Raw genomic sequence first — 14,374 nt, 5'->3', positions numbered from 1 at the left:
GGCCTTTTTTTTTTTTTTAAGAGACAGGGTTTCTTCATGTTCCCCAGGCTGGTCTGTCTGTACCTAAAAAAGAGGAGAAGCCAGATGTCGTAGCCAGTGTCTGTAATCTGAGACATTCTCATAATTTCAACTATTTGCCTGTAATCTCAGCTACTCAGGAGGCTGAGCCAGAGCATTACTTGAGTCCTGGACTTGAAGGCTACAGTGAGCTGTGATTGTGTCACTGCACTCGTGCTGGGCAACAGAACGAAATTCTGTCTCTGAAATAATTAGAGAGAGAGAGAGAGAGAGAGAGAGAGAGAGAGAGAGAGAGAGAATCAGATTCTAGTGTATTTCATGTAAAGTGTTAAAGCAATTGAGACCCAGAATGTCCTTGAATAAGACATGCAACTAGGAAGAGTCACTGTCCTCTTATCATTTCCATCTTTTGCCCTTTAGCAATGAGGACACTATTTTGCCTAAGTCTTCTGGGCATAGCAAACTAATGCATCAGTAGTCATCATTGCATTTACTGTGGTAATTACGATTGTATAAATCTAACCTTTACTGAAAAACTTCCCTAGACCTCCATCAATCAACTGAAAAAAAGATTGAATCTGCCACTTGTTTCTTTTAAAAATGTAATCCTGTTGGTTGTGTATTTTCTTTTTTGAAAATATCTAGTTTTAAAAGAGAGGCCAGGTGTGGTGATACACACCTTTAATCCCAGTGCTTTGGGAGGCCAAGCAGGGAGGATTTCTTGAGACCAGGCATTTGAGACCCTCTCTCTACAAAAAAAACTTTCTAATTAGCCAGGCATGATGGTACTTGCCTATTGTCCTGGCTGCTCAGGAGGCTGAGGCAGGAGGATCATTTGAGATCAGGAATTTGAGGCTGCAGTGAGCTATAATTACACCACTGTGCTTCTGCCTGGGCAACAGAGTGAGACCCTGTTTCTAAAATAATAATAATAAATTTTTAAAAAAAGATTTTTTAGTGACTATTATGATCTTTTTACCCTCCTCCAAAAGTGTGATTTGCTTCAGATGTGAAATTGTTTGCAGTCAACATGTTAGCTTATCATGCTGTTCCTTGATGTATTTCTACAAAATAGAGGTTCCACTTTAATTTCAGGATGGTTTTTCCACATGACTCTTTTTTTCTTCCTCTTTAGACTTCTCCAGAGAACCTTGGAACAGTAGGTGGAGTGCAAAGCTGCATTGTGTACCTTCCTGCTTTTTTTTGTTGCTTTCCTGCTGGTTTTTTTTTTTTTTTTTTCTTTAAATTCTTGGCCCTGCCTTGGCTCTCCTTTCTCTGCCATTAAAACTAACTAAACCCTGCATGTGTGGTCATTATGAGGGGTTCATGGCCTTTTATTTCAATTCTGCACATGTATCATGTCAGTTATGTTTTGTGTCAAATCCTTAATATTATTATTATTATTTTTGTTTTTGAGACAGGCTCTCACTCTATTGCCCAGGCTGGAGTACAGTGGTGTAATCACGGCCCACTGCAGCATTGACCTCCCGGGCTCAAGTCATCCTCCCACCTCAGCCTCCTGAGTAGTTGGGACTACAGGTGCACACCACCATGCCTGGCTAATTTTTGTTTTTGTATTTGTTGTAGAGACAGGGTTTCACCTTATTGCCCTAGTTGGTCTCAAGCTTCTGAGCTTAAGCGATCTGCCTGCTTCAGCCTCCCAAAGTGCTGGGATAACGGAAATGAGCCACTGTGCCTAGCCTATAATAGTCTCTAAAGCACTACCATGGTAGGCAAATTGGAATCTCACCTCTACTTTCTGAAAACATTTCCCTTCAATTTAATGCACCCACTTTCTAATGCTTCTGCACCTTCCAGTACCTAGGGTCCTTTTTGTGAAGGGAGAAAATAATTTGATGAGCAGATATAAGTAAGGTATTAACAATTAATGTGTTACCTCCCCCCTGAACTATTTATATCCTGAAAAGGTCAGGGAAAGGGCAATGTTTAATAGAGAAAATGACACACTTACTAATGAGGCAGGAATTCCCTGCCTCAGTAAGGCAAGATCTCATGCATTTGGTAAGACATCCACATTTTGTATACATGCACTTTTAAAAGATTTTGAGCTGGCTCTGATCATTGCACCAGATTTTGTCCTAAAAATGATATCAGCTTGGTTTGGTTCCTTTTCCTCCTTAGTAATTTATCTGTTAATGGATTTTGATGTTTGGTGTCCATGTGATGTCCAGGAGTCTCTCTGTCTGCATGATTGTTTATCATTGCTCCGATCCTTTCCAACTACCACAGGAAGAGAGGGGAAGGGGCATTTTAGAGATTATGCTGAAATAATACATTTGTTTCCTTCCCTCTCTTCTCTCCATGTAACAGAGGAAGCAGATCAGCCCGCTACAGAGCCAGGCATGGTCATGGACAGTGTGGAAGCAGGAGACACAACACCTCCTACCAAAAGGAAGAGCAAGTTCTCAGGCTTTGGCAAGATCTTCAAGCCCTGGAAATGGAGGAAAAAAAAAAGTAGTGATAAATTTAAAGAGACTTCAGAAGGTGAGATATTAAGGGTTAAATGTGTGTTCTGAGTTAGAGTTCTCTATGTTAGAAGTATTTAATTTTTCCTTATCTTACCGAGTTTCTGTAGTCCTCTATTTGAAGAGGGTGTTTAATCTTTTATTCTGGCCGGGCACGGTAGCTCAAGCCTGTCATCCCAGCACTTTGGGAGGCTGATGACGGGGTGGATCACGGAGGTCAGGATATCGAGACCATCCTGGCTAACCCGGTGTGAGAATGCCGTCTCTACTAAAAAATACAAAAAACTAGCCGGGCCGAGGGTGGGGGCGCCCTGTCAGTCCCCAACTCGGGAGGCTGGGCAGGAGATGGCATAAACTCGGGAGGGCGGAGCTTTGCAGTGAGCTGAGATCCGGGCCCCGACCGGCCTGGGGTGGACAGAGCGGAGACTCCATCTCAAAAAAAAAAAAAAATCTTTATTCTTTTTTTTTCTTCTTTCTTCTTTCTTCTTCTGTGTTTTTTTTTTTTTTTTTGGTGAGACAGGATCTCCCTCTGTTGCCCGGGCTGGAGTACAGTGGCGCAGTCACAGCTCACTGAATATTCAACCTCCTGGGCTCATGCAATCCTCCTGCCTCAGCCTCCCAAGTAGCTGGAAGTACAAGCATGAGCTACTGTGCCCAGTTAATTTTTAAGTATTTTGTAGAGACGGGGTCTCCTTATGTTTCCCAGGCTGGTCTTGAACTCCTGGGCTCAAGCGATGCTCCCACCTCAGCCTCCCAAAGTGCTGGGATTACAAGCGTGAGCCACTGTGGCTGGCCAGAGTTTAATCTTTAAGAATTAAACATCAAAATGGTCATTTACTAAACCTAATATTGTATACCCTCATTCCCAGGTTTGTATTTTGATGGGATATACGTATCTATTGAGTGGTGAATGGAGTTCCTGAACTGTAGCAAATCTAAGATGCTTCTTTCCATCAGAACTTGGTGAAGAAAATGATTAAATGAATTAATACATACATAAATAAAATGCTTATTTTTTTTCCTACTCTGCCCATCCACACAATGTTCATCCATAAATAACTTACTAATGAAATTTTCTCTTAAGTTACAATTATGTAAGGCTAGTTTTTTGGAAATGATGCTTTCCTGATAGCACAGGTTATAAAAGAAATTTAAGATTTTTAATTTGAAGTTAGTCTGCTAGTTATTTTCTTTCCTGAAAATATAAACTTAAACTACTTTATTCTTTTACCTGTAGAATTAGAATGTTAAGTGTAAGGTTGACTTTCAACTGTCACATTTCTGAGTGCCATTTTCCAATTTAATGTTAGTTTTAGAACGGAAAATATCTATGCGAAAACCGAGAGAAGAGCTGGTTAAAAGAGGGGTTTTGTTGGAAGACCCTGAGCAAGGTGAGTTTACAAATGAATAGCATATGCCTGTCTCTGTGTACTTGGTGTTTGATTGGGTCTGACTAGGTATTTGAATTTTCTTTCTTTCTTTTGTATTGCTATTTTTGGGTTGGAGGATGGCCTTTAAAAAAAAACAAAAAAGTTCACCCTTCCTTCCTTGGGGCAAACATTCTTTTCCTCTTTGTACATCCTCAACTTTGTGCCAGCTGCAATATTGTGTGTCTTTTTTTTTTTTCCCCCTTGAGACAGAGTCTCGCTCTGTTGCCCAGACTGGAGTGCAGTGGTGCAATCTCGGCTCACTGCAACTTCTGCCTCCTGGGTTCAAGCAATTCTCGTGCCTCAGCCTCCCAAGTAGCTAGGACTACAGGCACCTGCCACCACCCCCAGCTAACTTCTGTCTTTTTAGTAGAGATGGGGTTTCACCATGTTGGTCAGGCTGGTCTTGAACTCCTAACCTCAAGTGATCCACCCACCTCGGCCTCCCAAAGTTCTGGGATTACAGGCGTGAGCCACTGTGCCTGGCTAATTTTTGTATTTTTAGTAGAAATGATGTTTCACCAAGTTGGCCAGGCTGGTCTCGAACTCCTGATCTCAGGTGTTCTGCCCACCTCGGCCTCCCAAAGTGCTGGGATTACAGGCTTGAACCACTGCACCCAGCTCATTTTCTTTTTTGAACACATTTGTACCCATGCCCATCACTGCACCAGTCCATACTCAGTATTTGTTTAATAATGTCAAAACAAAAAAACAAAACAAAAATAATAATGTCAAGACTTTCTTCAATGTGTGACTCTATGAAGCAAGTTATTGTAAATGTAAAAGTACAGTACATTGGTTGCATCTCATTTCTCTTCATTTGAGTTATATTGCATGAGGCAAAATCTGAAAGCCAAGTTTTAAAAACATATTGTATACTGCCCAGGCATGGTGGCTCACACCTATAATCCCAGCACTTTGGGAGGCCAACGCAGGCAGAACACTTAAAGTCAGGAGTTTGAGACCAGTCTGGCCAACATGGTGAAACCCCACCTCTACTAAAAATACACAAAATTAGGAGAGCATAGTAGCAGGCACCTGTAGTCCCAGCTACTTGGAAGGCTGAGGCAGGAGAATCACTCGAATTCAGGAGGCAGAGGTTGCAGTGAGCTGAGATGGTGCCACTGCACTCCATCCTGGGCAACAGAGCAAGACTCCTAAAAAAAAAAAATCGTATGCTTTGAAGAATAGGGGAAAGGAACCAAACAGATGGAGTATTACTGTATACTTTTTGGGCTTTAAACCATGTGAATATATTGCCTGTTCAAAAAATTAAATTGTATGTATTGAAGATTTATTATCTCAACTGTATAAAAACTAACCAGAGAAAACAAGCTTGACGGAACAATTTGAAATATTATTACAATTGATTACCTCTGAAGTTGAAGTGGGAACTTGAGTGGGCTTTTTTTTTTTTTTTTTTAAATTGAGACAGGGTCTCCCTCTGTTGCCCAGGCCAGTCTCAAACTCCTGGGCAGCACAAGCAGTCCTCCTGCCTCAGCCTCCCAAAGTGCTGAGATTACAGGCGTAAGGTGCTGTGCCCAGGCACTATGGGATAGTTTTTTTCTTTTTTTTTTTTTTTTTTTGTATGTGATTAGTTATGAGCATGTATAACTTTTGTTTTACATAACTTTATTTGTTTTTTACATTAGGACACAAAATCTTCTCAGTATTTAGGTAGTTACATACTATTATAATGATTCCATTATATATTATATAATTCCATTGTAGCACCTCTGTGGCCCTTGCTTTGCTTTCTTTTTTGAGACAGTCTCACTCTGTCTCCCAGGCTGGAGTACAGTGGCGTGATCTTGGCTCACTGCAACCTCCATCTCCTGGGTTCAGGCAATTTTCCAGCCTCAGCCTCCCGAGGAGCTGGGATTACAGGCACCCGCCACCACACCTGGCTAATTTTTGTATTTTTAGTAGAGACGGGGTTTCACCATGTTGACCAGGCTGGTCTTGACCTCCTGACCTCAAGTGATCCACCCACCTCAGCCTCCCCAAGTGCTGGGATTACAGGCATGAGCCACCACACCTGGCCTGGCCCTTGCTTTTTTGATACAGCCATTCCACTTTCCATGGCCTTTCTTTTCACCTTTCTTGGTCACTTATCATAAACCACATACATTACTTATTTCTTGTTTTTCATCTTCAGTCTCTTTTGCCCTACACTCATGGCAACCTCTGCGTCCTGGGTTCAAGCAATTCTCCTTCCTCAGCCTCCCAAGTAGCTGGAATTGTAGGCATGCATCACCACGCCCAGCTAATTTTTGTATTTTTAGTTGAGACGGGGTTTCACCATGTTGGCCAGGCTGGTCTCAAACTCCTAAGCTCAAGTGATCCACCTGCCTCGGCTTCCCAAAGTTCTGGCATTACAGGCATGAGCCACTACGCCCGACGATCTTTTGCCCTACACTTTCTATTAGCTCCTAATCCAAGTTATTTTTAGCCTACACGTTCAAGGCCCAATTAATAAACAAGTTGCAGCCATTGGACAAGATGCCACTCTGCTAACCAGATAACTGACCTAAGCTTTATTCTGTATCTAAAAACAGGGATGGGCCTCATGCTGGCTTATAGATCTGCATTTTAGACCAAAAATAGTGTTTGAACCTTGAAGTCCTCTTCATACTTAAAGGGGGCCTTTGGCTGGCCAGGCATGGTGGCTCATGCTGTAAACCCAGCACTTTCAGAGGCCAATGTGGGAGGATCCCTTGAACTCAGTAGTTCAAGACCAGCCTGAGCCACATAGTGAGACCTCATCTCTATAAAAAATTTTTTAAATTAACCAGGTATGGTATTGCAGGCCTGTAGTTCTAGCTACCTGAGCCCAAAAGATGGAGGAAGGCTTGAGCCCAGGAGATGAAAGGCTGCAGTAAGTATGTATTGTACCACTGCACTCCAGCCTGGGTGACAGAGTGAGACCCTGTTTTTGTTGTTTTTTGTTTTTTGTTTTTTTTTTTTTAAAGGTGACTTTTGGCTTGATTGTAGTGCTAACTTGACTATACTATAAAATACTTAATAGATTTTAATTGATTTTCTGGGTTTAGGGAGAACATTCAGTGATGTTAAATCCCCATAGTACTACTCTACTTCATTAACATTGCAGAACCCTCTGTATTTAATATAAGAAATGATACTGCGAAGTAGACATCCCTGATTAAGTAACTTGAGATAACTGATCAGTTTTACATGTATTTTACTAGTGTGTACTGAGTAGAAAGTAATTAACACCGTCTTAAACTTTGATTATGTTGTTTTCACAAAGAGCAGTCTTTGTTGGATTTGAAATCATTGCTTCGATATTCTAGAAAATCTTGTTTTTGTTAAACATGGGCAGTAACTTACTATTTTTGTATAGTTGTTATCATCTTACCACCACCCTGTTTTAAAAGTAAAAAGTAATTGTCAGATTACTTTGACTTTAGAAGTACCTTTTCACTTGCCTTAGAATCTTCATTACTTTGAGCCCACACTCCACCTCTTATTGGAACTTCATGAAGAATGATGCTGGATTTCACTCTGTCACCCAGGCTAGAGACCAGGGGTCTGATCATAGCTTACTGCATCCTTGACCTCCTGGGTTCAGACAGTCCTCCCACCTTAGCCTCCCAGTTAGCTGGGACTAGGTGCGTGCCACCACACCCAGGTAGTTTTTTTACTTTTTCATAGAGACAGGGTCTCACTATGTTTCGCAGGCTGATGTCAAACTCTTGGGCTCAAGCAATCCTCCCGCCTCAGCCTCCCAAATTGTTGGGATTATAGGCATGAGCACCACTGTGCCTGGCCCATAACCATTTCTTTTTTTTTCTTTTTTTTTTTTTTTTGAGACAGAGTCTATTGCCTCAGCCTCCCGAGTAGCTGGGATTACAGGTGCCTGCCACCACACCCGACTAATTTTTGTATTTTTAGTAGAGACAGGGTTTCACTGTATTGGCGAGGCTGGTCTCAAACTCCTGACCTCAGGTGATCCACTCGCCTCGGCCTCCCAAAATGTTGGGATTACAGGTGTGAGCCACTGCACCCGGCCCCCCATCACCATTTCTTATGTGACTCTATTCTCCTGCGAGACCAAACTAGTTGCCAGTGCCCCAAACATGTTGAATAACTTCACACCTTTATACATGCTATCCTTCTTCCAAACAGACTGTCTTTATTCAGTATGGTAGGCTCCTACTCCTTCAAGATCCAGTTAAAAGCAAGGCATGGTGGTGTGTGCCATAGTCCCATTTAATAGGGAGTCTGAGAGAGGAGGATTGCTTGACCCCAGAGTTCAAGACCCATCCTGGTAACACAGCAAGACCATTTCAACTCCAGCTCAGATACTTTCTGTGATGCCTTCCTAACTCTGTTCTTACTCCAGGAGAATGATTTCTTCTTCATTCCTACCACAGTACTTCACTAATTAGAGCTCTTGACATTTAACATTGTAGTTACTTACATATAATAAGTTTGCCCTATTCATCTGTCTTTTTTTTTTTTTTTTTTTTTCCTTTGAGATGGAAGTTTTGCTCTGTTGCCCAGGCTGGAATGCAATGATGCAATCTTGGCTTACTGCAACCTCTGCCTCCTGGGTTCAATTGATTCTCCTGCCTCAGCCTCCTGAGTAGCTGGGATTACAGGCGCCTGCCACCATACCTGGCTAATTTTTGTATTTTTAGTAGAGACAAGGTTTCATCATGTTAGCCAGGCTGGTCTCGAACTCTTGACCTCAGGTGAGACACTGCGCCTGGCTTTTATTGGTCTTATTCATATAACAACGTACTTGGCACATAATAGCCTATCAAACATGTATTGGAAAAAGAAATTACTTATTTCTGTTTAAGCATCCAGATAATCTAGATCTCAATAATAAACTAAAACAGGAAGACGGGGGAAAGAAGATAAGAAAGGTTAGAAATCACCAACCCTGGGCTGGGCGCAGTGGCTCACACCTGTAATCCCAGCACTTTGAGAGGCCGAGGCAGGCGGATCACAAGGTCAGGAGATCAAGATCATCCTGGCTAACACGGTGAAACCCCGTCTCCACTAAAAAATACAAAAAATTAGCCAGGTGTGGTAGCAGGCGCCTGTAGTCCCAGCTACTCGAGGCTGAGGCAGGAGAATGGCATGAACCCGGGAGGCAGAGCTTGCAGTGAGCCGAGATTGTGCCACTGCACTCCAGCCTAGGCTGCAGAGCAAGACTCCGTGTCAAAAAAAAAAAAAAGAAATTACCAACTCTGGTCCAGGCACTATGGCCAACACCTATAATCCCAGCACTTTTGGAGGCCGAGGTGGGTGGATCACTTGAGCCCAGGAGTTCGATACCAGCCTAGGCAACATAGTGAGACCCTATCTCCATCAAAAATAAAAAAAATTAGCTGGGTGTGGAGGCACACACCTGTGGTCCCAGCCATTTGGGAGGCTGAAGCAGGAGGATCACGTCAGCCTGGGAGGCAGAAGCTGCAGTGAGCCAAAATCATGCCACTGCACTCCAGCCTGGTCTGTGAGACCCTGTCTCAAATTACCAACTCTGGCCAGGTGCAGTGGTTCATGCCATTCATCCTAGCATTTTAGGAGGCCAAGGTGGGCAGATTGCTTGAGCCCAGGAGTTCAAGACCAGCCTGGGCAACATAGTGAGACCCTGTCTCAATTTAAAAAAGAGAGAAAAAGAAGAAAAGAAATTACTAACTCTTCTCTCTATCTCTTCATGCCAACTTCATCACTTTGTACTCTTATTTCACCTTGCAGGTGGTGAGGATCCAGGAAAGCCAAGCCATGCCATGTTAAAGAATGGCCATACCACCCCTGTAGGGAATGCTACATCATCTAGTCCAGTCCAAGTAGAGGAAGAGCCAGTAAGATTAGCAAGTCTTAGGAAAGCTATTCCAGAAGAGGACCTAAAGAAACGACTAGGTAAGAAACTCTGGATTTTTTAGTTTAAGAGCCATAGGCCAGTTATTCTCCTTTACATAAGGGGTTTGCAAGAGAACAGGGAAAAGTAAAATCTAGAGAGAATTACATTCTCCTTTAGCAATACCTTAATTAGCAACTTTAAGGGGAATTTCCTCCCCTGCTCCACTTTTATTCACAAAATACCAAATTTGTGATCCTCAAGAAGGGAAGAGGATGTTAAGTATCAGATACCTATAGGATTTTTTCCAGCTACACATCCCACTTCTTTCACCCAAGGAATTTTGTTGTGGCTCTCCTCCAGTAGCCTAGCCCTAGTGTGAAGAATCACTACCACAATGAGCATCTCTTACTGAGCCTTTCTTACTGACATTTCCTAAGTATGGGGAGGTTGGGAGGCATCGAGAACAGTAACCTATAAGCTAATCTGTAAATTAATTGGTGAAATTGGCCATAAATTCATAGATGTGTTAGCTTTTTCAGTCTCTCTTGTTACTCTCTCTTCCCTTTTTATATCATACATGTTATTACACAGGCTCAACTGGAAGCCAGCCTAATTCTGAAGCAGAGTCTGTTCCTGAGAATGTACCCAAACCACCTTTACTTCCTCCCAAAAGAGCCTTGTCCTCTTCTTATGAAGCAAATGAAGGGCAAGCAAAGGATGCCACTTCCTCTGGCGGCATGGCAAGGTTCATCATCTCCACCTCCATCACCACAGCACCTGCTGCCACCACTGCTGCCACAAGCCTCGCAAAGACTGTTAATCTCTCTGTCACTCCTTCCCCAGCACCCAGGATTCTGCCTGCTGCTCCTGCCAGCACTAACACTACTGCTACCCTAAGCCTCACTCATATGGTCCCTGCCAAGCAGCCCCCTATCCCTCCCCCTAAACCAACTCACAGAAATAGCAACCCTGTCATTGGTAAGTAAGTCTTTAGGCTTCTGGTGTTTTGGGTTTGGTTTGATGTTGGATGGTTATTTTATTGGATAACTGGTATAATATTGATGGTCTCTGAGAATTTTCCATATCTTGTCCCTTTGAATGACCTCAATATGGAGAAAAGTCTTAGGTTAAGAAAAAATAGGCTGGGTGCAGTGGCTCACACCTGTAATCCCAGCACTTTGGGAGGCCGAGGTGGATGGATCACAACAAGGAGAGGAGATCAAGACCATCCTGGCTAACATGGTGAAACCCCATCTCTACTAAAAATACAAAAAATTAGCCGGGCGTGGTGGCACGTGCCTGTAGTCACAGCTACTTGGGAGGCTGAGGCAAGAGAATTGCTTGAACCCAGGAGGCGGAGGTTGTAGTGAGCCAAGATTGTGCACTCCAGCCTGGGCGACAGAGAGACTCCTTCTCAAAAAAACAAAAACAAACAAAAAAAGTCGTGAAACTGAGGCAGATGGCCATAAATGTAAACATCACTAAGATTAGATTTAAGTTTGGGGGGTTTTAATCTACTTTTTAATCTAATATTTAATCTGTTTTTCTAAAACAATGATTCCAAAACACTATATTTGTGTGTGTGTATGTGTGTGTGTGTGTGTGTGTGTGTATATAGTTGGACTGGATATGTGAAGACCATAACAGATTCCACCTGCATGGAGTTATCTGTGGCAGTTGTTGAAAAACTTAGAATAATGCCTCAGCTCACAAGGGGCAAGGCAAACTTTTCTTTTTTTTTATTTTTTTATTTTTTTTTTGAGGCGGAGTCTCGCTCTGCCGCCCAGGCTAGAGTGCTGTGGCCGGATCTCAGCTCACTGCAAGCTCCGCCTCCCAGGTTCACACCATTCTCCTGCCTCAGCCTCCCGAGTAGCTGGGACTACAGGCGCCCACCACCTCGCCCGGCTAATTTTTTTGTATTTTTTAGTAGAGACGGGGTTTCACCGTGTTAGCCAGGATGGTCTCGATCTCCTGACCTCGTGATCTGCCCATCTCGGCCTCCCAAAGTGCTGGGATTACAGGCTTGAGCCACCGCGCCCAGCCAAGGCAAACTTTTCAAATGAGAATTTGTTTAATCTAGGCCAGGCACGGTGGCTCAAGCCTGTAATCCCAGCACTTTGGGAGGCCGAGATGGGCGGATCACGAGGTCAGGAGATCGAGACCATCCTGGCTAATACGGTGAAACCCCGTCTCTACTAAAAAATACAAAAAACTAGTCGGGCAGGTGGCGGGCACCTATAGTCCCAGCTACTCGGGAGGCTGAGGCAGGAGAATGGTGTGAACCCGGGAGACAGAGCTTGCAGTCAGTGGAGATCGTGCCACTGCACTCCAGCCTGGGCGACAGAGCGAGACTCCGTCTCAAAAAAAAAAAAAAAAGAAAAAAATAATTTGTTTAATCTACTTAAAACTACCTATGCCTTCCATAAGCATAAATGAGTCTAGTAGATAAAAGGATGATTCTGTAGATGTCAGTGGAACTTGGGATTCAGTGTCTGGCATAGTTATTTTCATAGGGAACTGCAGAAGGTATTACTTAAATTGTTCTGAGAAAAATTATGTTTTATCTTGGGAGAGTTAAGAATGCTATTCTTATATAAAATAAGTGATGGTAGAGAAAGCAGGGAACATGATCAGTAAATTTGTATGGGTTTAGTAAATTTTTTGCATTTACCCAAAGTTAAGTCTACTTTCTTTATATAAATGTACAATTTCTTAGAAGAATTTTCAAGAAAGGGAGAGGAAAGCTAATGAGTGCTTCAAAGCTAATAAAATGTAGTTTTTTCAGGAAAATGATACTAGGCTTAGTACTGTTTAAAGTTCTTGTTCAGGATTGAATGAATGAATAAAAACTATACTCATTAAATATTTAATATCACCAAGTTGGGTGGAGTGAATCAAACCTTGAAAAACAGGCTTAGAATATTTTATGAGTATGACAGTTTGGAGTAGCTTGATGAAAACAGGGTGAAGTTGTTATTACCACCACTTTGGAAGGATAGTGTCATGTTGACTTACCTGTGAGGAACTTGGGGAGCCTTCACATACTTATTTTCAAAACTACCTTGTGCTGCAGGAAACCGATTTTATCTTTTCTATAGGTAGGGCAATTAGAACATGAAGACATTGTGTGTGATTCATTCAAGGTTGTAGGCTGGGCGTGGTGACTCATGCCTGTAATCCCAGCACTTTGGGAGGCGGATCACCTGAGGTCAGGAGTTCAAGACCAGCTGGCCAACATGGCGAAACCCCATCTCCACTAAAAATACAAAAAATTAGCTGGGCATGGTGGCAGGCACCTGTAATCCCAGCTACTCGGGAAGCTGAGGCAGGAGAATTGCTTGAACCCGGGAGGCAGACACTGCAGTGAGCTGAGATTGTGCCACTGCACTCTAGCCTGGGCAACAAGAGCGAAACTCCATCTCAAAAAAAAAAAAAAAGGTTGTAGTTAGTGAAAGATAGAAACTGAACATAGGCTTTTCAACTCTCAGGTCCAGACCTCTGTTCCTTACAGTAGTGTTCGCAAACTGGTGTTCTCCTCAGGATCACCTAGAAAGCTTATGATAACAGACTGCTGGATGCTTCCCCTAGAGTTTCTGATTTTAGTAAGTCTGGGATGGGCTTGAGAATTTACCTTTCTAATAGGTTCCCAGATGATACTGATGTTGCTGTCCAGGGAGCACACATTGAGAGCCTCTGTGCTAGACCAATGGAATACCACCCTTTTCAAATTAAGGCAACATATAAAATTATCATTTGTGTATGATACCCTGGACTAAACTGCAGAGCTCATTCTTGGCTTGAGTTAAATAGCCCAAAACAATAGACCTTGTAACTGAGGAATCAGTATTAGTCCATGAGGGGTCCTCAGCAGAAGAAGAAAAATAGAACAGTTCACAGAGCATTACTTAGAGCTAAATAGATTTAATTTAACGGACTCTCTTTTATTCTAAAATTATAATCTTCGTAATCCTTTGGGGTTAAAATGCCATTTCTTTCACAAAAGGATTATGTTCATAAATGGTTTACTTAATATCAAGCCTTATTTGGAAATCTTAGAAAATGACAACCTCAATAAAAAAACTAGAAAAAAAAACCAACAATCTAAGGTTGATCAAGATTTTTTTTATTGTTTTAGTCACTGAAATCCAAAAGTTTGGAAACCATTGCTTCAGAAGTACTACTGTCTTCTCATTGGTATAACATGGAGTATTAGGACTAAGGAAAAACTACTAGCAATAGCTGAACAGGTGAAAGGGAATTATTACCCATCCCGGAAACACTCTGGAATTTTTCCACAAAACTACAGCCAGATGCTGTTGTCAGGGTATATGTACCGGAATTTACTTCCTTAACATATATGCCTTCCTCAGATTACCAAATATAATTTCATCTTATTAATTCAAAAGTAAAAATATTCATTTATGGTCTCATCAGGAATGAGTTTTGTTGTAGATGGAATAGCTAACAGCTGTTTTAAGAGAATCAGCAAAATCCAATCTTTCCAAAATATATCTTTCACTGCTCCTAAAATTCCTATTTTAGAATCTTTTGTGTATGTATGCAGTGTTTTTCTTTCTTTTTTTTTTTTTTTTTTTTTTTTTTTT

At 42.1% G+C, this 14,374-nt stretch overlaps 1 protein-coding gene across 15 annotated transcripts in view; it reads left to right on the top strand.

The window, feature by feature from the left end:
• The window catches only part of PHACTR4 (phosphatase and actin regulator 4), a 148,808-nt gene that overhangs the window by 95,296 nt on the left and 39,138 nt on the right, over nucleotides 1-14,374 (top strand). For 9 of the 15 annotated variants that reach the window (XM_017856373.1, XM_017856376.1, XM_017856365.1 and 6 more), the window contains 4 exons: nucleotides 2,350-2,523; nucleotides 3,815-3,895; nucleotides 9,665-9,829; nucleotides 10,362-10,748. In XM_017856373.1, coding sequence (XP_017711862.1) covers nucleotides 2,350-2,523; nucleotides 3,815-3,895; nucleotides 9,665-9,829; nucleotides 10,362-10,748 — 807 coding nt within the window. Of the gene's footprint in view, nucleotides 1-1,153; nucleotides 1,182-1,534; nucleotides 1,558-2,349; nucleotides 2,524-3,814; nucleotides 3,896-9,664; nucleotides 9,830-10,361; nucleotides 10,749-14,374 lie in introns of those variants that run through there. The other 6 variants (XM_017856371.1, XM_017856366.1, XM_017856369.1 and 3 more) reach the window with 3 other exon arrangements.

Source organism: Rhinopithecus bieti, unplaced genomic scaffold, assembly GCF_001698545.2.
Source record: "Rhinopithecus bieti isolate Rb0 unplaced genomic scaffold, ASM169854v2 scaffold_41082, whole genome shotgun sequence".
NCBI classification, from domain to species: Eukaryota; Metazoa; Chordata; class Mammalia; order Primates; family Cercopithecidae; genus Rhinopithecus; species Rhinopithecus bieti.
The sequence above is the reverse complement of the archived record's forward strand: the minus strand, read 5'-3'. Positions and strand labels throughout refer to the sequence as shown.